Genomic DNA, 26,293 nt, shown 5'->3' with positions numbered 1-26,293 from the left:
TTGTTGTTGATTCAATTGCATTTGCTTCAGCAAGTTGGTCATTTCACAGATGCTTTGAGTTAGAGCTGCAGTCTCTCTGCTAGAAGATACTTCTGCAACAGCTTTTGAATGGCCTTGCTTCTGTCTGTGGTTCCTAGTAGATTCAGCCAAATCGCTGATCAACTGCCAAGCCTCGTCAGTGGTCTTGTACTTCTTCATAGACCCATTGCTAGTACTTTCCAATGTGGTCTTATCTTGGGGCCTCATGCCCTGTGTGATATAGCTGAGTAGCACTATCTTGTCAATCATGTGGTGGGGGCATGCTTCCAGAAGATTATTGAAGTGCTCCCAGTATTCAAAGAGAGTCTCATTGTCATCCTGAACAATCGTGGAGATATCCTTCCTCAGTTTATCAGTAACTTCAGATGGAAAGAATTTCTCCAAAAACTCCTTTCTGAGTGTATCCTAGTTGGATACATTTGCTAGAGGTTGAGTGTAGTACCACTCTCTTGCTTTTCCATCAAGAGAAAACGGAAAAGCTTTCAGCAGAATTGAAGTTTCATCAGTACCGTCACGCCTGACAGTAGAACAGGCTGCCTGGAAATCTCTCAAGTGCTTGATAGGCTCTTGAGCAGGTAGGCCATGAAACTTGGGCATCAAATTTAGCAGTGCGGTCTTTATTTCGAAATCTGTAGCTACCGCTGGATAATGCGCTTGAAACGGTTGCATTGTAAAATCAGGGGCTCCTTCCTCCTGGATGGTAACTCTCCTAGCTGCCATGTCTTCTGCACGTAAAACAACCGAATCAGTAGAACGGAGGCTTGTTTCTTCCTCAAGTTCACTTTCAGATCCGCCCTCAGAGCGGGCTAACCGACGCTATTCTCGCCTTATTCGTGAAATAGTCCTTTCAATTTCAAGATCGAATATTAGCAAGCGCAGATTAGGAAGTGAACGCGTCATTTGACGGAAGAAAACTGCAGCTCATAGTAGCAAAATAAAATAAAATGCAAAGAAATAAATTCTAATTAATAAATTTAGCACTCTATTGCAACTCCCCGACAACGGCGCCAAAAATTGATGAGGTACAGAAGCTGGTGAATTAAAAATTATTAGAATGGTTACGTTGCAAGTATAGTTCTTAACTCACCGAAAATCTGCCTATCAATTTAGAAATATGTCACAGAGAGTTTAAATTAAAAATTACTGGGAGTTTTAAGTCCCAGGTCGTCTCCCAACGAGTTGCAGAAAAGTGTGCTATCTTATTAATCAGATGTTCCAAGAAGTTGAGTTAAGTAAATTGGAAATTAAATTGAGGAAATTTAAATAATATGAATAAAAGCCTTGACTGGAAGTTGATTAGTTGGAATCTCTACTATTGATGGAGTGATTTTCAAGATTAATTTATAATTAATGGTTGCTCAGTTTGATTATCCTTTACTAGGTAAAGGAAAGTCAAACAAGTTGGAATGCTAGATCTGTTCACAAGTTGCAACCCACTTAGTTCAAAGGGATTGGCGTTAGTGATTAGATAACAATCCAATGGTTAACCCAATTACAATTTTTCTTTCAATCCTTCCAACTCAAGAGTCCCTTTCAATCAACTCCCCATCAAGTGAGGGAACTACTCACTCATTGTAAATAATAAATCCATAACACATGAAAGGGAATTAAAAGAAGACATGATCATTGGAATGGAAAATAAATTTAAATGGAAGAAATAATCCTTGTATTAAATAATCACGAAAGTATCCAAATAACGAAGTTGAACAAAACAAAGAACATGGAAGAAAAAAACCAAGTTAAGAAAACGAACTAGAATGACGAAGTCTTGATGAGGAAATAACTCTTCTCAATGTTCCAATGCTAAGACCAATTGAAAATAAAAATTCTAAAACCTAGAGAAAAACCTAAGGGAGTAAAACTAGATCTAAAACTGATAACTGTATATTATGAATGTTCTCCTTTTGTTTCTGCATATTCTCTAGCTCTAGTCTGCTGTTTCGGGCCGAAAACTGGGTCGAAATAAGGTCCAAAATCGCCCCAACGAATTCTGCAGATTATGCAGATCGCACATGTCACGCGATCGCGTCATCCATGGAGACGCGTCATTCGCATTTTTCCTTGCCACGCGTTCGCGTCGTCCACGCTACCGCGTTGCCAGAACTTTTCCAATCCGTGCGGCCGCGTGAGCCATGCGGCCGCGTCACTGCGATTTGCTCTCCTTCGCGCGGTCGCGTGAGCCATGCGACCGCGTCACTTCTCGTTGGTTATCTCCTCAAATTCTTATGTTCCTTCCATTTTTGCTATCTTCCTTTCCAATCTCCGACTCATTTATGCCCTAAAACACTCAACACACAGATCACGGCATCGAATGGAATAAAGGAGAATTAAAAAAAAATAATTAAAGTCTCTAAGAAGCAGTTTCCAAACATGTAATAAATTCAGGAAGGAAATCTAAATGCATGCTAATTTAATGAATAAGTAGGTAAGGATCATGATAAAACTACACAATTAAACACAATATAAACCATAAAATAGTGGTTTATCACCCCCACCCCTATATAAACCCCTCAACACTACTCCACTTTCACACATTACATCCACCACTTCTCCCCCTTGGCCGAATACACCTTCTCCCTCCATCTCCTCCATTTTCTTCTTCTTCTACCACTTTCTTTCTTCCTTTGCTCGGGGACGAGCAAACCTTCTAAGTTTGGTGTGGTAAAAGGATTGCTTTTTGTTTTTCCATAACCATTAATGGCACCTAAGGCCAGAGAAACCTCAAGAAAGAGGAAAGGGAAGGCAATTGCTTCCACCTCTGAGTCATGGGAGATTGAGAGATTCATCTCAAAGGTCCATCAAGACCACTTCTATGAAGTTGTGGCCAAGAAAAATGTGATTCCTGATGTTCCTTTTAAGATAAAAAAGAGCGAGTATTCGGAGATCCGACAAGAGATTAGAAGAAGAGGATGGGAAGTACTCTCCAATCCTATTCAACAAGTCAGAATCTTAATGGTTTAAGAGTTCTATGCAAACGCATGGATCACTAGGAACCAAGATCAAAGTATGAATCCAAACCTAAAGAATTGGCTTACAATGGTTCGAGGGAAATACTTAGATTTCAGTCCGGAAAATGTAAGGTTGGCGTTCAACTTGCCAATGATGCAAGAAAACGCTGATCAAAGGTTGGACCAAGTCCTCATAGACATATGTGTGGAAGGAGCTCAATGGAAAGTTGACTCAAGAGGCAAGCCGGTTCAATTGAGAAGACCGGACCTTAAGCCTGTAGCTAGAGGATGGTTGGAATTCATCCAACGCTCTATCATTCCTACTAGCAACCGATCCGAAGTAACTGTGGATCGGGCCATCATGATCCATAGTATCATGATTGGGGAGGAAGTGGAAGTTCATGAGATTATACCTCAAGAACTCTACAAAGTGGCTGACAAGTTCTCCACTATGGCAAGGTTAGCCTTTCCTCACCTCATTTGCCACCTTTGCGATTCGGCTGGGATTGACATAGAGGGAGATATCCTCATTAATGAGGATAAGCCCATCACTAAGAAAAGGATGGAGCAAACAAGAGATCATGGACCTCAACAAGAGCATGAGAAAATTCCTCACCATGAAATCCCTGAGATACCTCAAGGGATGCACTTTCCTCCACAGAACTATTGGGAGCAAATCAACACCTCCCTAGGAGAATTAAGTTCCAACATGGGACAACTAAGGATGGAACACCAAGAGCACTCCATCATTCTCCATGAGATTAGAGAAGATCAAAGAGCTATGAGGGAGGAACAACAAAGACAAGGAAGAGACATAGAGGAGCTCAAGAACACCATTGGTTCTTCAAGAGGAAGAAGACGCCACTCTCACTAAGGTGGACCCGTTCCTTAAACTCTTTGTTCTTATCTTTATGTTTTTCATTTACTATGCTCTATATTTATTTATGTCTGTGTCTTTATTACATGATCACTAGTGTCTAAGTGTCTATGTCTTAAAGCTTTGAATGTCCTATGAATCCATCACCTTTCTTAAATGAAAAATGTTTTAATTACAAAAGAACAAGAAGTACATGAATTTCAAATTCATCCTTGAAATTAGTTTAATTATTTTTGATGTGGTGACAATACTTTTTGTTTTCTGAATGAATGCTTGAACAGTGCATATGTCTTTTGAATTGTTGTTTATGAATGTTAAAATTGTTGGCTCTTGAAGAATAATGAAAAAGGAGAAATGTTATTTGAGAATCTGAAAAATCATATAATTGATTCTTGAAGCAAGAAAAAGCAGTGAATAACAAGGCTTGCGAAAAAAAAAAAGAGAAAGAGAGAAAGAAAAAAGAAAAGTAAGCAGAAAAAGCCAATAGCCCTCAAAACCAAAAGGAAAGGGTAATAAAAAGGATCCAAGGCTTTGAGCATCAGTAGATAGGAGGGCCCAAAGGAATAAAATCCTGGCCTAAGCGGCTAAACCAAGCTGTCCCTAACCATGTGCTTATGGCGTGAAGGTGTCAAGCCTAAAGCTTGAGACTGAGCGGTTAAAGTCGAAGTCCAAAGCAAAAAAAAAAAAAAGAGTGTGCTTAAGAACCCTGGACACCTCTAATTGGGGACTCTAGCAAAGCTGAGTCACAATCTGAAAAGGTTCACCCAGTTATGTGCCTGTGGCATTTATGTATCCGATGGTAATACTGGAAAACAAAGTGCTTAGGGCCACGGCCAAGACTCATAAAGTAGCTGTGTTCAAGAATCAACATACTGAACTAGGAGAATCAATAACACTATCTGAATTCTGAGTTCCTATAGATGCCAATCATTCTGAACTTCAAGGGATAAAGTGAGATGCCAAAACTGTTCAGAGGCAAAAAGCTATTAGTCCCGCTCATTTAATTGGAGCTAAGTTTCATTGATATTTTGGAGTTTATAGTATATTCTCTTTTTTTTATCCTATTTGATTTTCAGTTTCTTGGGGACAAGCAACAATTTAAGTTTGGTGTTGTGATGAGCGGATAATTTATACAGTTTTTGGCATTATTTTTACATAGTTTTTAGTATGATTTAGTTAGTTTTTAATATATTTTTATTAGTTTTTAAATAAAAATCACATTTCTAGATTTTACTATGAGTTTATGTGTTTTTCTATGATTTCAGGTAATTTCTGGCTGAAATTGAGAGACTTGAGCAAAAATCTGATTCAGAGGCTGAAGAAGGACTACAGATGCTGTTGGATTCTGACCTCCCTACACTCGAAGTGGATTTTCTGGAGCTAAAGAAACCCGATTGGCTCGCTCTCAATTGCGTTAGAAAGTAGACATCTAGGGCTTTCCAGAAATATATAATAGTCCATACTTTGCCTGAGTTTTGACGATGCAAACTGTCATTTAACTCCAGCTTTCTGCCCTATTCTGGCGTTAAACGCCAGAAACAAGTTGCAAAGTAGAGTTAAACGCCAGAAACAAGTTACAAACTGGCGTTTAACTCCAAGGAAGACCTCTACATGTGAAAGCTTCAATGCTCAGCCCAAGCAGACACCAAGTTGGCCCGGAAGTGAATTTCTGCATCATTTACTTAATTCCATAACCCTAGTAACTAGTTTAGTATAAATAGAACTTTTTACTATTGTACTAGGGGTCTTTTTCCCCATCTTTGGATCATTTTTAGATCTTTGGAATGTTTTTCCTTAGACTTGGGGGCTGGCCATTCGGCCATTCCTGGACCATTATCACTTATGTATTTTCAACGGTAGAGTTTCTACACACCATAGATTAAGGTGTGGAGCTCTGCTGTTCCTCATGAATTAATGCAAAGTACTGTTGTTTTTCTATTCAACTCAAGCCTATTTCTTCTCTAAGATATTCATTCGCACACAAGAACATGATGAATGTGATGATTATGTGACGCTCATCACTATTCTCACCTATGAACGCGTGCCTGACAACCACTTCCGTTCTACATGCAAACAAGCTTGAATGTGTATCTCTTGGGTTTCTAATCTAAGATTAAAACCTTCGTGGTATAGGCTAGAATTATTGGCGGCCATTCTTGAGATCCGGAAAGTCTAAACCTTATCTGTGGTATTCCGAGTAGGATCTGGGAAGGGATGACCGTGACGAGCTTCAAACTCGCAAGTGTTGGACATAGTGACAGACGCAAAAGGATCACTGGATCCTATTCCAACATGATCGAAAACCGACAGATGATTAGTCGTGCGGTGACAGCGCATTTGGACCATTTTCACTGAGAGGACGAGAAGTAGCCATTGACAACGGTGATGCCCAGCATACAGCTTGCCATGGAAAGGAGTATGAATGATTGGTGAAAACAGTAGGAAAGTAGAGGTTCAGAAGGAACAAAAGCAACTCCATACACTTATCTGAAATTCTCACCAATGAATTACATAAGTATTTCTATCCTATTTTATATTTTAATTATATTTTAATTATCAATTCTCCATAACCAATTGAATCCACCTTACTGAGATTTACAAGGTGACCATAGCTTGCTTCAAGCCGCCAATCTCCGTGGGATCGACCCTTACTCACGTAAGGTTTATTACTTGGACGACCCAGAGCACTTGCTAGTTAGTTGTATCGAAATTGTGAAAAAGAATTTAAGATTGCAAACGTGCGGGCTAAGTTTTTGGCGCCGTTGATGGGGAATGAACAATCACGATTTCGTGCACCAATTACCAAGTTGGTTTGAGCCCTTTTTACTACCTTCAGGTGGCATATTTAGATCGACCATCGTCCTTCTAATATTTTTCCTAGCAGCTCCACTTAATGGACTATCATCAATAGTATCCGCAGATGATACTCGTCCACCCAACTCAACGAGAAACACGAATAATTCTAACAGATGAACATTTGTCCATTAATTGTGCCACGACCTTATAAGATGTACATCCTTGTCGTCACGTAACCGATACCTAATTCAAAACAACAAAAATATTTTTTAAAACCGTGGTTTAATAAACAAAATAACAGAGCAAAGACAATTGTAACATACCTTTTATAAAACAAATTGTCATCTAATTCGGTCGGATATCTGTAGTAAATTTTTTTCACTCTTTTTGTGTGTTGCTGCCCAACGGAATGTAATATCAAATTCTTCAACGCTGTTAGACTGTTGACTTCCAGTGTCATATACGTAATTATTGGTTGTCCAGACTTAAAAATGATAGAACCTTCTCCATCATACACTAGTTCACCATCATAATAAATGGATAACAATGGATTTATTGAAATTGTAGTGAAAAAATGCCAAGATGAGAACCAAAGAGGAGAATAAAATTGTAATTTTAAGCTCCATTCTCCGGCAGCCATACTTTTATTTTGGAAACTCCACTTGAAGCTCGCCGGAAGTGCGGCGAACTTCATATGGGGTCAGGAAAACTCTATTTAAGTTGTAGAGTTCGCCAGAAATGCGATAAACTTGCCCTAAATTCAAAAAGAAATGTATTAAAAATTATAGTTCAAATAATATATTTATGAAAATAAATATTTTTTTAATTTATTTTAAATAAAAATCTCTTAATTATATAATATAAAAAATTTGTGCGTGCCAAATTTAAAATACTAAAAAATTAATATAAAAATATTAAAAAATTATTATAATTTATTATTTTTTATTATTAGTTATTAATTTAAATTTTTTAATTTAATAACTTAATAATTGTTACGGATCCGGCCCACGGATCCTACACCCAGAACGGTCTCCGAACCTGGCTACCAGGGTCCGACCCGCTTCGCCCTTCTAGAAGGCTCGGAACCAGCCCACTAGAGCTCCTAACCAACTTTCGAATTCAAACGTCTCCCTTATCTTAGCCAAATAAGATAAGATAAGATATTCACCATCACCTATAAATAGAGGACCCAGGTCCCTCCAGGTATTCATTCATTCCTCACACTTTCTACCTCTTAGATCCATTCTGACTTGAGCGTCGGAGTGTCTTTGCAGGTACCACCCCCCATTGCTCCAGGCAAGTGATCCAGCATCTGCCTCAACCCGCAAGTTCTCGATCCATCTCTCAACCCGTACCATAGACATCTTGTACATTGGCGCCGTCTGTGGGGACTTCGCAACGTTGTGGCAGCATGGCGGATAACCCAGAAGAGCAATCATCAAACTCATATTTCTTGGGTGTAGCCGAGAGCAAAAAGGAATAATATTTTCTTAACTTGCATCACCTTTGCAGGGATAACACACATTCGCCCTACTCCAACGGCGAAATCCCAAAGGAATAATATTTTCTTAACTTGCATCATCTTTGTAGGGATAACACACCTTCGCCCTACTCCAACGGCGAAATCTCAAAGGAATAATATTTTCTTAACTTGCATCACCTTTGCAGGGATAACACACATTCGCCCTACTCCAACGGCGAAATCCCAAAGGAATAATATTTTCTTAACTTGCATCATCTTTGCAGGGATAACACACCTTCGCCCTACTCCAACGGCGAAATCCCAAAGGAATAATATTTGCTTAACTTGCATCACCTTTGCAGGGATAACACACCTTCGCCCTACTCCAACGGCGAAATCCCAAAGAAATAATATTTTCTTAACTTGCATCATCTTTGTAGGGATAACACACCTTCGCCCTATTCCAACGGCGAAACAATGGCGAAATCCCAAAGGAATAATGTTTCCTTAATTTGCATCACCTTTGCAGTGATAACACACCTTCGCCCTATTCCAACGGCGAAACTCCAATGGCGAAATCCCAAAGGAATAATGTTTCCTTAACTTGCATCACCTTTGCAGTGATAACACACTCTCGCCCTACTCCAACGGCGAAATCTCAAAGGAATAATGTTTCCTTAACTTGCATCACATTTGCAGTGATAATATACCTTCGTCCTACTCCAACGGCGAAATTCCAAAGGAACAATGTTTCTTCGACTTGCAATCACCTTCTTAGTGATAACACTCTTTATGCACCATCGCCCTATTCCAACGGTGAAATTCTAAATCCTCCGAGCCCAAAGTCTCACCTCCCTTTAGTGGGACACCTCCACCTCTTGGACCCTCTCATTCACCACTCCCCTCATCCGTCCCTCCAAGCGCCATGGCCCCATCTTCTCCCTCTATTTTGGCTCCATGCCCACCGTTGTTGCTTCTTCTTTTGAACTCTTCAAGCTCTTCCTCCAAACCCACGAGGTCACCTCCTTCAACACCAGGTTCCAAACCTCTGCCATCCGCCGCCTCACCTATGACAACTCTGTCGCCATGATCCCCCTTCGGACCTTACTGAAAATTCATAAGGAAGCTCATCATGAACGACCTCCTTAAACACTACCACCCTGGCCAAGCTCAGACCTCTCAGGAGCTAAGAGATTAAGAAAGTTCTCAAGGTTCTTACATAGATGCGGGGGACAGCCAAATCGTGGCGGCATGACGAAGAACCTCGAGGAGCAATCCTCCACCCAACACCCCAACTCCCGAACTCCAAGATAACACTCCTCCCACCCACGGGAGGATAATAAGCGCGGCACATCGCCAACCAACCCCAACCCAGCAACAACCAAGAGAGGACAACCGTCCCCCACTGAAGCTCGGCCACCCGACGGCCTAGGAGAGAAGGCGGTCCAGATAATTCAAGAGCTGTGCCTCAGGGTGCAAGACCTTAAAGGCCGAGTTACACCTAAAGAAAAGCACAACGCCGAAAAAAACAGAAGTCACGCAACCTCTAGATCAAGATCTTGCCATGAAACCAGGCACGGTGGATCGCCAGAACGGTGACATGCCAAGAGATACAATCGCAGCATCTGCCATGACCACAGACATGACAGGATGCCTGAACGACGACATAGCAAAAGGTATGATCGCAGCGTCCCACGCAACCCGGCTCATCAACATGAAACGGACAACGACCGACGACATCAAGAGGCCAAACGCACAAGAAGTGACCACGTGATAATGGGAGCCATTCCCTTCACTGAAAGAATCCTGAAAGCAAAACTCCCTAAAGGCTTCGACAAACCTACGGATATGAAGTACGACGGAACCAAGGACTCCCAGGAGGACCTAACGGCCTTCAAGGCCAGGATGAACCTGGAAGGGGCCGCTGACGCGGTCCGAGGTAAGGCCTTCCCAGTAACCCTAGCCGGGCCAACGATTAAATGGTTCAATGCCCTCCCCAACGGATCCATAACTGGCTTCCACGATATCTCACGGAAGTTCATGGCCCAATTCACCACCAGAATTACGAAAGCTAAACACCCCATCAGCTTATTAGGGGTCACACAGAAACAAGACGAATCCACACGAAAATACCTGGACCGCTTCAACGATGAATGCCTAACGATTGATGGACTCACGGATTCCGTCGTAAGCCTCTATTTAACCAACGGGCTCATGAACGAAGACTTTCGCAAACACCTCACCACCAAGCCAGTATGGACCATGCACGAGATCCAAAACGTTGCCAGAGACTACATAAATGACGAGGAGGTTAGCCAGGTCGTCGCCGCCAATAAACGGCAACACGGCAACACTCCACACGGCAACCCGACTTCCCGCCATAATCCGATGCCCAGAGAAAGTCAAAGAGACCAACCCAAACAAACCAACACAAACCGACCACCCAGGATCGGGAAATTCTCGAACTACACCCCCCTGACAGCCTCGATTACCAAGATATACCACCAGATAGCGGATCGGGGTATTATCCCGAAAGCCCGACAACTCAGAGAAAGAACGGACAGCAACAAGACCCTTTACTGCGACTACCACCAAGGTTACGGGCACAGGACACAAGACTGTTTCGACCTTAAAGACGCCCTCGAACAAGCTATAAGAGACGGCAAACTCCCAGAGTTCGCCAAATCATCAGAGAACCAAAACGCGCGGAAAAAGACAGGTCGCCTAAGAGGGAAGGACGCAACCTGAGAAAACAAAAAAAACCTCCCAGGGAAAGTCCAGAAGACGACCCGACCATAGTAGTAAATGTCATCACGGGCAAGGATGTGTCAGGCAAGTCAAGATCAACACTAAAAAAGGACCTCAAAGTCTTGGCTGTCAGAGATCAAGCCCCAGCTGCCATAGCCAACAAAACGATAACTTTGCCCAAGGATTGCCAGCACAGCACCTCGGCCGAAGACGCACCTTTCGTCATCTCGGCGAGAATCGGAACAGGACTAGTTCGGAGAATACTGGTGGACACCGGCGCAGACTCCAACATCCTCTTCCGAGGTGCCTTCGACAAGCTCGGGCTTCGCAACAAAAATCTCCAAACACACCGCAACGGTGTCACGGAACTCGGAGACAACTTCCTCAAGCCAAACGGTTCCATCATTCTTCCCCTTACCATAGGGACGGGAAGCCAGAGGAAGACAATCCTGTCCGAGTTCGTGGTCCTCAAGAACTCCACCGCTTATAACGTCATCCTCGGAAGGAAAACAATCAACGACCTCTCCGCCGTCATCTTTACCAAATACCTTCTAATGAAGTTCACGGCAGAAGATGGCTCCGTCGGAACCATCCACGGAGACCGGGAAACCGCGGTAGAATACGACAACATCAGCCTAGCCCTACGCGAGAGATCCCAAAACGCGGCAGGAATCTTCCTTTCCGATCTCGATGCACACCAAAATCCACGCAGAACCATGGGAGGAAATGACAAAGAAGCAAAGTAGGGCCTTGCAGACAAGGTCAGGAGTATAGCACACCTATGTGAGCTAGTCTTAAAATAGAGAATAAGCCTAAGGTACAATGGCAGCACGGTACGACGAGACTTCGGACCAGGAGACCTCGTCTTATGACAAAACAACATCGGTCTACCCACTCCCAATAAAACGGATATCCAAATAACAAAACGGGTATCCAAATAACAAAAATAGCGGCCCGGGGATCGATCACTCCGAGGCCAACAAAATAGATATCCAAATAATAAAACGGATATCCAAATAACAAAACGGGTATCCAAATAACAAAAATAGCGGCCCGGGGATCGATCACCCCGAAGCCAATAAAACGGATATCCAAATAATAAAACGGATATTCAAATAAGTAAATGGCTACCCGGGAATCGATCACCCGAGGCCAATAAAACGGATATCCAAATAACAAAAATAGTGACTCGTGAATCGATCACCCGCAAAGCCAACAAAACGGGAATCCAAATAAGCTAAATAAACAAAGTCTTAAAATCGGCCCACCAAAAGGTCTAAAATAAGTTCACAATAACGGCCCAAAAAAGGCCACACAAAACAAGCATGAGCTGACGGTCTTCCAACTCGCGGAAAGCCATACTAACCAACATCCTACCAATTGGTGCATGATGACGTCACACCCTTTTCAGACCCCTCACAGTCTCCCGAACTACAGAGAATCGGACTCTCCAATGACTTAGCATTGAGACCAAGAAAGCATACTCTCATGCTCCGGGGGCAACTATTCCAGACCCGATCTCCGGGCCCTTCTTCGGAACGGTCATCAAACACGGCATGTGATGAGACGCCCAAACAACGCGCTCCTCGCCTGACCATGAAACGGCTAGGAACTCCCCAAATCCTCGACCTCGATCGGAAAAACCAAACAACGATCTCCTTGCCAAACCACAACGGCGAGGAAAATGTTTCTCCAGCGATGAGACCGAGCACCCTCACTCTCTCGCTCCGGGGGCAACTGTTACGGATCCGGCCCACGGATCCTACACCCAGAACGGTCTCCGAACCCGGCTACCAGGGTCCGACCCGCTTCGCCCTTCCTGAAGGCTCGGAACCAGCCCACTAGAGCTCCTAACCAACTTTCGAATTCAAACGTCTCCCTTATCTTAGCCAAATAAGATAAGATAAGATAAGATAATTCAAACGTCTCCCTTATCTTAGCCAAATAAGATAAGATAAGATATTCACCATCACCTATAAATAGAGGACCCAGGTCCCTCCAGGTATTCATTCATTCCTCACACTTTCTACCTCTTAGATCCATTCTGACTTGAGCGTCGGAGTGTCTTTGCAGGTACCACCCCCCATTGTTCCAGGCAAGTGATCCGACATCTGCCTCAACCCGCAAGTTCTCGATCCATCTCTCAACCCGTACCATAGACATCTTGTACAATAATATATTTTATTTTATATTTTAAATATTAATAATTATTTAATAATAAAAAATAATAAATTTTGATGATTTTTTAAATATTATTCCTTTAGCATTTTCATTTTTCATACTCAAACCCATAAATACATTATCACTTTCTTTTTTGACGAACCTACTTTTGTCCTTTACTAGCTAGCTGTCAATATTGACTATTCGTTTAGCGTCAAATCAATGTGTAAAAATTTCTCTAATTCCAATAGCACACGATTCAATTATAATCTAAAATTTTAAATTATTTTAAGATTGAACTAAGTTTTTGGTTCTTATAAAATATTTATTTAAAAAATATTTATTTTGTCGTTTTGCTCTTTCTATATTTTTTTTTTATTTTAGTCAAAATCGATAAAAATTTAAAAGGTCTCTAGTTTAATTATTACAATTAATTTGCTGCATTAAGTGCTGCTATGACAATAGTTAAATTTTACTATGGTAGGTCATGCGACGTCAGCATTATTTAATCTATTAAAATAGGTTTTTAACAGAATAAATTCATTACAAGAATTTTTTATAGAGACATTTATTTAAATATTGATGGATAAAATCAACAAAAAAAAAAATTGTAGATATTAAAATTGCATCTTAATTTAGTTCTTTAAATTTCAATTATCTCTATTTAATTTTTAAATTTTACAAATGTGACTCACGTTCATTTTTAAGTTAATTTTTGACGCATAAACAATTAACGGAATGTTGACGTGAATAGTCGAGTGTCATACTAGACTCTGTAAAATGACGTTATTTCTATTTTGGCATTCTAATAATCTAAAAAACATCATAAGTAGTATTTATTGAAATTCTTTCCCTTAAAATAAGTGATCTAGCGTTGTTTTTGAACTATTTAAACTATAATGACATTATTTTATAAGTTCCAACACGATATTTAATTGTCTATATCGGTGTTTCATTAATATTTTTGTGCCGGATATTATCTTAGGAACTAATATGAGTAACGTTTTTAAAGTTTAAAAACGAAAAAAAGATAATTAAAATTTCAAAAACAAAATTAAAGTTCGCGTATAAATTTATATTAGAGACCAATTGAGCATGAACTCGATCAAAACCAAAAGATAAGTATTTTATAAGGACAAAATACTCATTTAAACCTTGTTTCAATAGTAAAATGCAATAGTGTTCACTCTCTACCAAAAAATAGTCATTTAAATCTAAAAAATTTTATGAAATTATTTATGAAAATATTGCAATATGATATATATATATATATATATATATATATATATATATATATATATATATAATAAAAAATATTTAATAACAAAAAATAATTAAAATTTATTTTATTTAATATACATTAATTTTTATAATAATCAATAAATATTAAATAAGATAAATGATCTGATTTTTTTTGTCTTCTTAATATTATCAATAAATAATTTTGTGTTACTACGTCAATATTAAAAACATTATTAAAATCAATGTTACATATACAAAACACAAACGTCTTTATTTAAGTAACCCATTTTACACGGATATAAAAACATATACTTGTAATTATTAACTCCTATGATATGAGTTTGCTAACTCACCACATCAAAATCAAAGATAAGATGGACGATGACAGTGGCATTGTTGCATTATTGCATTACATTACTTTATAACTTTTTTGGGCATGCGAAATTTTTGTTGAGTAATTTTAACTGATTTTCGTTATTTCTCTGGCAGATGGTAATAACCCTTACATCAAACATTAAATTAGTTATTTATCAATTCCATTATGGATCCTCAAGACATCAAGCTGTGATTTTCCCTTTAGCTCTTGGGATAGATATCCTTCCAAGAAATCTCGTACACTAATTTTCTTGAACGTTGCAGGCCTTTCAGGTGTAACAAGGCTTGGTGCCGGACCTATAACACACTCATGTCTAGGATTGAGAAATGTAGCTATGGAAATTCTCTCCTTCTCTGAGTTAACTATTGCTCGATGTTCAATACTCCGATAAATTCCATTGGTCAATACCTACCACCAAAATATCGATCAAAATGGCTTAGGAAGTCAACAAATTTGACTTGTGTAATAATTTTGATAGTGTTCAAACTTAGAAATGATAAAAGGTTTTGTGCATAGTTTTGTGGCGTTTTTTACCTCCAAAAAATCTCCAATGTTGATGACGAAAGAATTAGGGAGAGGTTTAATAGGAATCCACATTCCATTATTTCTTACTTGAAGGCCTACCGTTTCATTGACTTGGAGAAGAATAGTCAAGGTGGAAACGTCAGAATGAGGATTTAGGCCAATTACTTTCTCCGGTTGAGGACATGGAGGATAATAATTCATCCTCATTGCTTCAACTCCTTCTTCGCTGAACTCTAGTAATTCATTGGGTTCAATTTTAAGAGCCTTTGACATAAGCTCAATGATTGTATCACCCAATTTTTTCATTTCCAAAGAATATTTGTCTAACACATCTCTGCGAGATCCAAAACGAGTTAGTGAGTTACCAATAAAATCAGTATTTTGGACATTAATTATGTTATGCGTATACCAATATTAGTTACAAATTAGTTGTTCATATAAAATATATGTTAAAATACTTTTTAAAATATAAACTATATACTAAAATTGAGTTAAAATAACACATATTTATATATAAATACATAATAATTAATTTAGTAAATAATTTGACGTACATATGATGTTTTTGTTTGTAGATAGGAGAGAGCTAATTGTGGCCAAATCAAGCAAACCCCCCTCTAATTTGAAAACTTTGTTATAAATATATGGAATCAATTTAGCATCATAAAAAAATAATTAAAAATATTTAAAAATACATCATAATATTATCAATTATTAAATTTTGTTCCCTTAACAAATTTTTGACCCCCTTTTAAAAATGGTCTAGTTCTGATCTGTTCGTGCTTGTAGATATTTGATGATATAGTAACTTAGCAAGGATGTTCTTCCAAATATATAATTAAAGATATATAAAAATAAGATTGGATAACCTGAATGGTTGCGGAATACGAGGGAATAAGTGAGGCTTTCTTATGTACGATGGAAGAGTCACGATGTGGAATAGATCAGCCCATTCTAACTTGTGTTCTCCTGATACAACAAACATTTGACCAAACCCTTCCATCTCTCCTGGTTTCTGCCAGAATTCCTTCTTCTTTTCTATCGGCAGATTAAAAAACTGTTGAACTTCTTTCTTGAAATTTTCCACCAACGCAGGGTTGACTCCATGGTTGATAAGCTGTCATTAATTTTCATGTTCAGAAACTTTCATGTTGTATATTGATTAATTTTTTTTTTATGAATCGAATGGATCGTAATATTATTTCTCCCAAAAACTAAAATTATGTTCCGTTAACAAAGAATTTTTTTTAAATTTATTTAATTTTTTTTTATATAGATTTTTTTTCTTTTTATTTACTTTATGTTATTTATTTTCTCTTTTTGTAATTTATCAATAACCAAACTGTAAATTATTTAAACATTAAATTTTAATATTATATCATAATACAATTTTTAAAAAAATTTATGTTAATAAAAAAAATAAATAATTATATCTTTCATATCATGCATATAATCATATACAGTCAAGTGAATGCATAACCAATTTAACAGATAGGTTTAATGTTTGAAGATTTAATCACTCTTATTCTAATTTAATATATATATATATAATATGTGGGTTATTCTAATATTTATTAGAGTGATTATAGTATTTTAAAAAATGTTAAAAAAAATATTACTAACATATAAACAAAAAGTGACTCAAATTTTAACAATATTTACAAAATTATCATAATTAGTATAACATAATCATACTAAAATCATATATTGGTGTATTTTTGTGTGTATGCATTATTTTATGTAATCATTGAATATAATAATAATAATAACAATAATAATAATAATAATAATAATAATAATAATAGGTACGTGTCATATAAACTATGAGAAATATTGACGAAAACTAATTATAACATACATAGAATGCTTTGTATGTTTTGCTAGAGCAGAAGGTAGATCAATTTTATCTATAACAAAAAGACCAACTTTACCACCAATTAATAGAAAGTGACTTTCGATAAATGCTACAAGTGCAAAACCGTAAAAGTGGATATATAATTACGTATTTATTTTTCTAATTAAAGTATATTTTTTTTCTTGGTCTTGAGACTTTTCTTTTTTTCTTTTTAATGTGCAGTAAGAAATTTCTTTAAGGGGATATTTTCCGTTTTTCTAGAGAATTATCTGAAATTGAGTTGTGGCTGTTACCGATTCAGCTGAGAAAGAAGCAGCAGCATAATCATGAGTGATCAGCTTGAAAAGTATAATAAAGGAAAAGAAAACTTCAAACCTGAAAGAAACCCCATTCTTTGCATGCATGGTCAAGCTTCTCTAACTCATCAGATGAATCATGTGACAATAATTTACTAAGGTCTATGACTGGAACTTGTGGCAAAGAGGTTGTGTTTGATACAATTATAGGATCCTGATTTGGACGAACATATCGTTCTGGAACTTCCGTTATTGGCTGCTTTGCCAGTTCCTGCACTGAAGGTACTATGATTGAGGATCCAATGTTCCTGGCCGTTTCGAACTCCATAGCTACAAAATGAGATAATAAACTTGATGTAATTGTAAAGTTTGGTTTGATTTGTCGAGTGTTGCTGAAGTATATATACAGCAAGTTTCTATATGGAATTTGGAACTGCCATATAAGTTTTTAGGAAATTTCTTAGTCAAACAATCAAACTTAATGGAGACATGACTTATTCATTGATAAATGAGTAAGCTTTCAATTAATTAATACTCTCAAACTAGTTGGTTCAAAGTGTTAGGTGTTGAAATACTCCTATAAAAATTTATTTACTCAAGTTTTTCTCTCTAATACAGTTTCACCATAAATATTTACTAGGATCATAATTCTTTGAGTTCTTTGTTTCTTTTTTAGATTTTTTAGTAATTGATACTCAGAGTCTTGGGTCTTAATTTTTTTTTACTTGTGCTATTACTTTTTAGTTGTATAGATATTTGAAAAACTCTGTAACATTTCTCCAAATGTCCTCTGATGCACGAATTCCCACACTTTCGTGCAGCTGTACCAGCAAGAGCATTGGGTCGTCCAAGTAATACCTGAGTGAGTCAGGGTCGATCTCACGAAGATTGTGGTTTGAAGCAAGTTATGGTTATCTTGCAGGTCTTAGTCAAACAGATCAGAAGGTTGATGGATTAAAGGAAACTATTCATAATTTGTATTTGTAAATAAATACAGTTGGATTGAGACAAGGGCAATCAGTAATAGGAATATGGTTGAGGATTGGAGTTGCTTTGTCTTTCTGAATTAACTCTAGTACTACTGCTCTCCTTGCTTGTGAGTGATTTCTTTAATGGCAAGCTGTATGTGATTGACACTGGTTTGAGCAGCTGCCAATACTCCTCCGGATCTGAACCCCAGGTTTAGTGTGGATCAATCTCTACTTGAGGGTGAAGCTGTAACACCCTAACTACCAAAGCTCACGCTTCCGGCTGCGTAACTCTGATAGCTCGGACATTACGACGACACTTATACTATTTAATACTAAAATATGAGCCTGTTTAAAACTTTAAACCGCAATACCGCTCCCAAAGATACTTTCGTTCGATAACGTACATCCATAAATACCATACAACTTACAAAAACTCATAAAGAGTACATCCATATATATACATACATATATATATAAATAATATTACAAACATAATCCAATACAATTCCTATCCCTCTTACAGATTATATCAAGATAAAGGCGAGGGTACAAATAACCATAACTAAAACAATATAGAGCATCACAACAACAATTAAATAAGCTCTTCGTAACTTCTGCGCCCATAACCTGAAAGGGGAAAAATGTAGGGGGGTGAGAACATCATCCTCGAAAGGGTTCTCAGTAGAGGGTTTTTGGGAATTACTGTAATAGGATACATGAAGATAATCGCACCAGTGATTCATAACCGTCTTATGCCTCTTTTCAAAAACAACGATTTACGATGAAAGTAAAGTCGGAAATCTTTTCGGAAAGAGAACGGTTCAATTTTCAAAAAACTCAAAAGCCTTTCAAAACGGTTTATCTATGCGGAACCAAAATAGTCTCTCATAATTTATTCCAAACCAGAAACACAAAAGTGAAATCAACCATCGGTTCACCTCATTCCAACCACGGCCCTAGGCCCAAACAATCCAACCAGCAACCAATCACCACAGTCCAACAGAGTCCCAGTAGCAAACACAAATAGAAGGATGCAAGCACAAACAAACAGTTATTACAAGTAGAGCAGTTAGCAATTAATCACATAGGCAAACCAAGTATAATATGCACACCCAACCAATGTCACACAAATGCATATGATGCATGCCTGTCCCTAGTGGCTGATGATATCATCTGTCGGTTATAGAGCCAACCCGACAAGTCCTGGTAGCTAACCATTGGACTGTCCCTCTGTCGTGCATCCCCAACTCGAGTTATACTCATCATAAACTTGATCATAATCATGATCCATATCCATCACCCTCACTGGTGAATATTTACGGGGGCGAGCTCATCCGGGACTTTCACAGTGCCCGGCCACACTTACGACATAGGGTCAACAGAGTATCAAGTCTCAACCTGGAGCACGTGGTGGCTAGCCACTGCTACTACCCAGGGAAACTCGTATCTCAGATAGTGGAAGTGCAACATTTACATTTATCAATGATTCAGCATAAACATGCATTCAATCTCATCCATGGATCAACATCCATCTCAGCCATCCGGCTCACGGTTCAGTCCAGAACCAGCCAATACTCATATCATACACAGCCATTCCGGCTCACGGTTCAATCCAGAACCAACCAATATGTATAATCATACACAGCCATTCCGGCTCACAACAAAACAGCACTTCCACCATTCAACATCATTAAATTCATAAAGTCGGCATTTAAGCCATAAATCATTTTCTCAATTCATTTCACTTTGAAATCGAGTTTCAACTCTTTTCAGCCCTGGCTTCAGAAATCTCATTTCTCAAATCATCTCGGGCTCATAAGCCGAATTTACTCAAAGTGAGTTCCCTTTTTAAAACAAAGCCACTATCGGCATTCTCTTTCCAAAACTTCCAAAACCATGGCAAGTTAAGGATTTGTTTCACAGTATTCAAAATCATCCATCCAACGATGGGATTTTATAACAAAAGTTTTTCGGCAGAGTCCCAAGTCTTTAGGGAAGGTCATCTTACATCAATTCTTTAAAATTCATTGAAACTCTTAAAATCATAGATTCTCGGTTCAAGTAAATAAAACTGAATTTATTATGAAACTGAACCATACGAAATCACAAGTTCCAACCCGGTCCAAAAATCAACTCATTTGCAACGGAACCAGTTTATTTGAATCAAACCGCTTTCAGATTTCTTTTTGGAACCCATTTTTCCAACTCTTTTAAAATGCCTCAAACTTGATTACTCAATCAAAAATCTAGGTTCCTTTAAAATCACTAAAAAAACTCCTTTTTATATTGAAATCGATATTATAGCATCATTCTTTCCTTCAGTGATTCAAACGGTAAACATAGTTCAGTTCTAAATAAACCGAACTCGACGTATAAGGTTCATCAAATAAATTAAGCTGGAAAGCATAATTATCCTCTTAATAAATAAAATAATATAATTTCTCAAATCCAAATCTTTTAAATAACCTTTCAAACAAGACTTAGATTTTATAGAAATTTCGGCAGCACCTCCCCTAAAACTTGGACTTTTGCCACCCGGTTCGGGTCCTAACTAAACCGTTTTCTCATTCCTTTTTAACAGCTCAAACCAGAAATCAATTCAACAGCAAGCTAAATCCAACAGTTGCCTCAGTGGCATATCTCAAGGAAACCATTTCAAAATCAACTCAATATCAACCAATTTAACTCATTTCCAAATCTTTAAAGAATCGGTTCACTAACAAATCATTTATCAAAACCAAATTAATTAAAGTAACCCAGGCTGGATTTCAAGAGTATTCTATCTTTCACATCATCAAATAATTGACTCAATTCAAACCAATCCTCAACGGATTAAACTCATTTCAAATATTTAAAGAATCAACTCCAAACATTACATTTCACAAGCCACACAACAATTCAGCCAAGCCAACATCCATAATCGTTCGAGTCAATCAAATAATACATAAGGCAGATACAATCACTAATTACACCATATCTCACATCAGTACCCATATGTAATAATTCCAACAATAAACTGTAGTTTTTGGAAAGCGCCCCTACCTCAAAATGCAAATCCATAATCCAAACGCCTCACAGGGTCCTTTCCGCCTCAACCCGAAATCATTGGCAGCTTGAACCACAGCGTTGCTCACTTTTGCAGTAACCACATCAACTCTAATCGCAACACGTAACAAACGAGATCAACCCTCATAACAACGAATGCTACAACACCTCAACGTTTAACAGGGCAGCGACTAAAGGGGCTACCGGAACGTAAACGCTTACCGCAAATAAGAAGTGATTGAACCATGAAGCGGCAGCCCTGGTAGTGATTCCGGCAACGGCAACTTGCAGCAACTCCTAGCACACAGCCGCATCACAACTCTCATGGTAAGGATGAACTTTAATGGAGAAGGAAACTGAAGACGAGTTAAAGCTTACCAAACGACACCGATTCCAGTGGCAGTTTCCAGTGGCAGCAGTGGTGGCGTTTCTCGGCGACCAGAGGCACAGCGGCCATGGCTGACGGCGATGCGAGCTCCATCACTAGTGATCGAGAAACACAGCAGAGGCGTTTACCCCACCCATGAGCTCTTCTCTCGGCGGGCAAGAGAAACAGAAGCGGAGCGCCACCGTGACTTTCTCTCGGAAGCTGGTGAGGACGACGACAGCCCTAATAGCAGCGACGGCGGGAGCGACTTCATCAGTAGCAACCAGGAGCGGCAACGGTATGGTGGTGACGCAGCAGAGACACGCGATGGTGACAGGCGGCAATGGCTTCCCCTGTCGTGCTCCCTCTGCCCTCGATCCCCTGTTCCTGCCCGATCTCTTTCTCCCTCTCTCTTTGTGCTCGCCGACGGTGGCACAAGTGGCGGTGACAAAACCCTTGTGGTGGTGGCGGCGGTTCAACAGGGACGAGCTTCTCCGGCTCGTGTGCAGCAGCGCCGTCGGGGAACACAGAAACAGCGGCGGCGCCAAGTCCTTCTCCCTCTCTTCCTCTTCTCCGCGGTCCCTTCCCTTGTTTCCCCCTTTCTGCCCGATCGCTTCCTCTGGCGGCACGGCTGGCAACGACGCCAGTGATGGCATCGACGGTGATCAGCTGGCGGCGACAACAACCCTCCTGGCCGGCGCACTCTCCTCTGTGGGTGTGTGTTTGCGTTTTAGGGGGAGAAAGGGGTTGGAGGCTTCTGCTGCAGCTCGAGTGTGTTGCTAGGCTGAGGGAGGATGAGGCTGCTGCCTCATTTGGGGGAATGGGCTGCGACGGCTAGGTTTGGGGAAGGCTTAGGGTTTTCTTTTTTTCAAAAATTAGGGTTAGGGGCATTTTAGTAATTTTACATAAAATTGGGAATAATATAGTAATTGAAACCCCAAATTAAATCCAACACTATTTGTACATAGAAAATACTATTTGCTGATCAATTTCACAAATTATTTTCAATAAAATGCCCAAATCTAAAAATTAGAAATAGTATACTTAATTTCTTCATTTTCCAAAATAGCAGTAATAATATTTAAAATATTATTTTATCTAATCCAAATCATATAAAATCCTTATTATTTTCATAACTATCAACCTTATACTTTAAATATAGAAAATAATCTAATAGTTATAAAATTGGATAATAATCATAACTTATCTCAAGTTCAATAAATCAAACTTGCCTTAATTGTCCTTAATAAAATAATCTCTGAAATTAAGGCTATAAATAACTATATGATTTGAGACTTGATCATAAAAAGACTTTTCAAAGATTCTGGGTCTTACATTCTACCCACCTTATAAAAATTTTCGCCCTCGAAAATTGATACAGAATGAAAGTAATTCCATAATAGTTCACCCTTGAACACATTTAAAGAAGAAGCAAAAGTATCTCAAAATATAATCATATATATGATTTTCAAATACTTTGATTATCATAAGCATAAGGATGCAAAGGTAGGAGTGTAACTGCCAGGCAAACGTCACAAGATAGGCTCAATGCAAAAGATAACATGGGTCAATCATGTGATAGAAGGGCAAGGCATCAAAGGCTATCAAACAGGATGGAGTTAAAACGACGTGCTCAACATCCGCACACTAATCTCACACCAACCTCAAAGCTTTAACTTTCCAACTCCATCAAGCACTTTACAAACCCCAAATTTGATCACAAGCCTGACAACCACAAACCCGTTCGCAAGGAACAAAATGCTCACAACTCATAACGTTGCACACCTACCGCTTCAACTTCCGCATACACATATAACGTCTTAAAGAACTAACGCATCGCGTTACTACGTCTACAAGTCGCACGTGATATCAAAATAATTCTCGAGTCTACTCAGAAGGATACAAGACTTTAGAAAGGAGAGTCAAATGTCAAGGATAATACTCAAAGATTTGGGAGAATGTATCTAGGTCCAGATAAACAAGGACTCTCAAGCAATGAAGTTTGCTAGACTCAACTCAAATAACAACTTCAAAGATAACCCTTAGATCAAAGAAGTTCAATAGGATCAATAAGAAGAAAATCATTGCATCAGTTTGAACAAATTCAAGCTGAGTCGAAGAAGTATGAGGTTCACAAAAGAGAATATCTCAAACCCAAGGCAAAGCTCACAAAACTCAAGAGCATAATTAAAAGTACTTCTGAATACATTGTTCTTTAAAGAATTGAAAACTTGCAGAAAAACCACTTCGCAGTCTGAAAGAGAAGTTAAGCAACAACATCCTTCAAAAGAGTAACAAAAGCATAAATGTGGCTTTGCTTTAATACAAGTTTATGTGGAAGTATATCATGTAGAGTTTTAAAAACAAAATGCACACAAGTTTGGCAAAGAGCTAAAATATTTCCTCAAATATTTTAGATAGTTAGGTGCACAATGTAACCAAAAGCAGTTCATAAAAACTCAGAAGTGATCAAATGCTTGTTCAAAAATTCCCAAAGTCCATATTCAAACAAGCGTGTATAACATTTATAGTAAGGACGAAAGAGGAAGTTAAACTCTTTTTAGAAAAGAAACTCCGAAGTAAAAATTTGCTTACAATCTGGTAAAGGAAATAAGTAGTGCATTACAAACGAACCGATTTTCACTAAACAAGGAAGCTCTCCAAAACCTTATTTAAAATAGCGCATGCCAACTTTAAGAACAATTTTGTCAAAATCGAATAATGGTTTCACTCTCAATCAAGCAACAGAAAGTAAATTCCGTTTAAAACTTCTTACAAGAGAATTCGAAACTTCTTTAAAAGATTCAAAACAAGACTCCAAAAGTGTTCTTGGAATCACCATCTCAGAAGAATATTCAAGAAAATTAGCATTATACTTAAAAGGAGTCAAGCCATGCAAGAAAGAATCTTAAATCAATGTAGTTCAAGCAAGATCCAATAGGTATGAGAAATCAAACAAGCTTTCAATTGATCCAAAAGAATACAAAAGTTATAGGAAAAGGCAACTCAATCATTAGTAGTTTTTTCAAGAATACATCTTTGACTAAAAACTCTGGTAGAGATAATGAGAGGATAAACGATGCACTATTTTGAAACGAATTAAATTGACCCACATAAGGATGAGATTCACAAGAGAGGACAAACCAAGATCAGTGGTAATGTTCACAAGATGTAAAAGATTAGTTAAAAACAGGGTCACGTATGACATTCATAGAGGTGAAAAGCTTAAGAAGGAACGAGTCCGTTCATAAGAAGAAAGCTATGAGTCCAACATTTTCAAAAGAACAACAATGGCATAAACCATGTAGTATGCTAAATCAGGGTCAAATCAAAATAAATTAAGTAAGGTTTATCAAATGAAACTCAACTGGGATAAAAGCGAGAAATTCCCTTTCTTTCCAGAATTTTGAAAAATACCCCAAATACACAATCAAATGAAGATGTGCGTTGGCACTATAGTAAAATTACTAGAAAGTCAAATTGTATTTGAAGTAAATGCAGTTCCGCAAACCAGTAAAAGTACAGGTGATGTATTAGAAATAAATAGTTGTTAAACTGTATAAGAAATCTCCAAAGTTCCACATATAGATAAGTGTATATCTAGTCAACATCAATTTTTTATAAAAATCTTAAAATTAGCTGTAATCACTATCCAATAAGAGGAAAACTGAATCAACAAGTTCTCTAAGAATGAACTCAGAACCCAGAGTTAAAAGTCACAGCACATTAAGACAAGTTCAAGACTATATCAAAGAATACTTGAATCAAGAAGAACTCAAACAGAGGAAGACAGATGCATCAAGGATTCTAAACAAGCATATGCACTTAAGATCATTCAAGAATGCATATGAATAGAAGAATAGAGTGGAAACATCAAATTACTTTTCAAGAGGAGTACCAAACAAGAACTTCAAGTTAGGATATAAAAGAACAGGTCGACTTGAACAGAATTCAAGACACATAACTGAATAGCCTCGAGAAAAAGTTTCTAACGTTCCCAACACCCGCGATTCGCTTTACTCAAAACTCGTATATCATCTATGATAACCCATTAGTGCTCTCATATACATAATTCACTAGTATTAAGCCGGCCGAACTTAATATCAGGAATTATGCAATGCAAGACTAACAGCGTTAATCAATAGATCATCATGTGCATAAAGCTCTAATTCTCGTCATTCGACAAGACCTAATACATGACAAACGCTCAGAGTATGCAACTGAAGCATAGTCAGTCCATTCCTCAGGCTCTACAGGAAGAACTGCTCTGATACCATAATGTAACACCCTAACTACCAAAGCTCACGCTTCCGGCTGCGTAACTCTGATAGCTCGGACATTACGACGACACTTATACTATTTAATACTAAAATATGAGCCTGTTTAAAACTTTAAACCGCAATACCGCTCCCAAAGATACTTTCGTTCGATAACGTACATCCATAAATACCATACAACTTACAAAAACTCATAAAAAGTACATCCATATATATACATACATATATATATAAATAATATTACAAACATAATCCAATACAATTCCTATCCCTCTTACAGATTATATCAAGATAAAGGCGAGGGTACAA

General features: G+C 38.2%; 2 protein-coding genes across 2 annotated transcripts; one reads left to right on the top strand and one right to left on the bottom strand.

Moving 5' to 3' along the window:
• The first annotated feature begins 9,772 nt into the window (after positions 1 to 9,772).
• LOC112748667 (uncharacterized) lies at positions 9,773 to 11,616 on the top strand. Its single transcript, XM_025796907.1, has 2 exons — positions 9,773 to 10,841; positions 10,955 to 11,616. Exons 1-2 carry the CDS (start codon positions 9,773 to 9,775, stop codon positions 11,614 to 11,616), a joined length of 1,731 nt encoding a protein of 576 aa, XP_025652692.1.
• A 2,908-nt stretch (positions 11,617 to 14,524) lies between these two features.
• Positions 14,525 to 17,827, bottom strand: LOC112750460 (protein SRG1). Its single transcript, XM_025799193.3, has 4 exons — positions 17,404 to 17,827; positions 16,043 to 16,290; positions 15,183 to 15,507; positions 14,525 to 15,056 (listed from the first exon to the last, which is right to left on the bottom strand). The coding sequence occupies exons 1-4, from the start codon at positions 17,650 to 17,652 to the stop codon at positions 14,796 to 14,798; spliced, it is 1,083 nt and encodes a 360-aa protein (XP_025654978.1). The 5' UTR covers positions 17,653 to 17,827; the 3' UTR covers positions 14,525 to 14,795.
• Between the last annotated feature and the right edge of the window lie 8,466 nt (positions 17,828 to 26,293).

The sequence above is a fragment of the Arachis hypogaea genome, chromosome 15 (genome assembly GCF_003086295.3).
Source record: "Arachis hypogaea cultivar Tifrunner chromosome 15, arahy.Tifrunner.gnm2.J5K5, whole genome shotgun sequence".
Lineage (NCBI taxonomy): Eukaryota > Viridiplantae > Streptophyta > Magnoliopsida > Fabales > Fabaceae > Arachis > Arachis hypogaea.
Note: the sequence above shows the minus strand (reverse complement) of the source record. Positions and strands in the feature narration are given on the sequence as shown.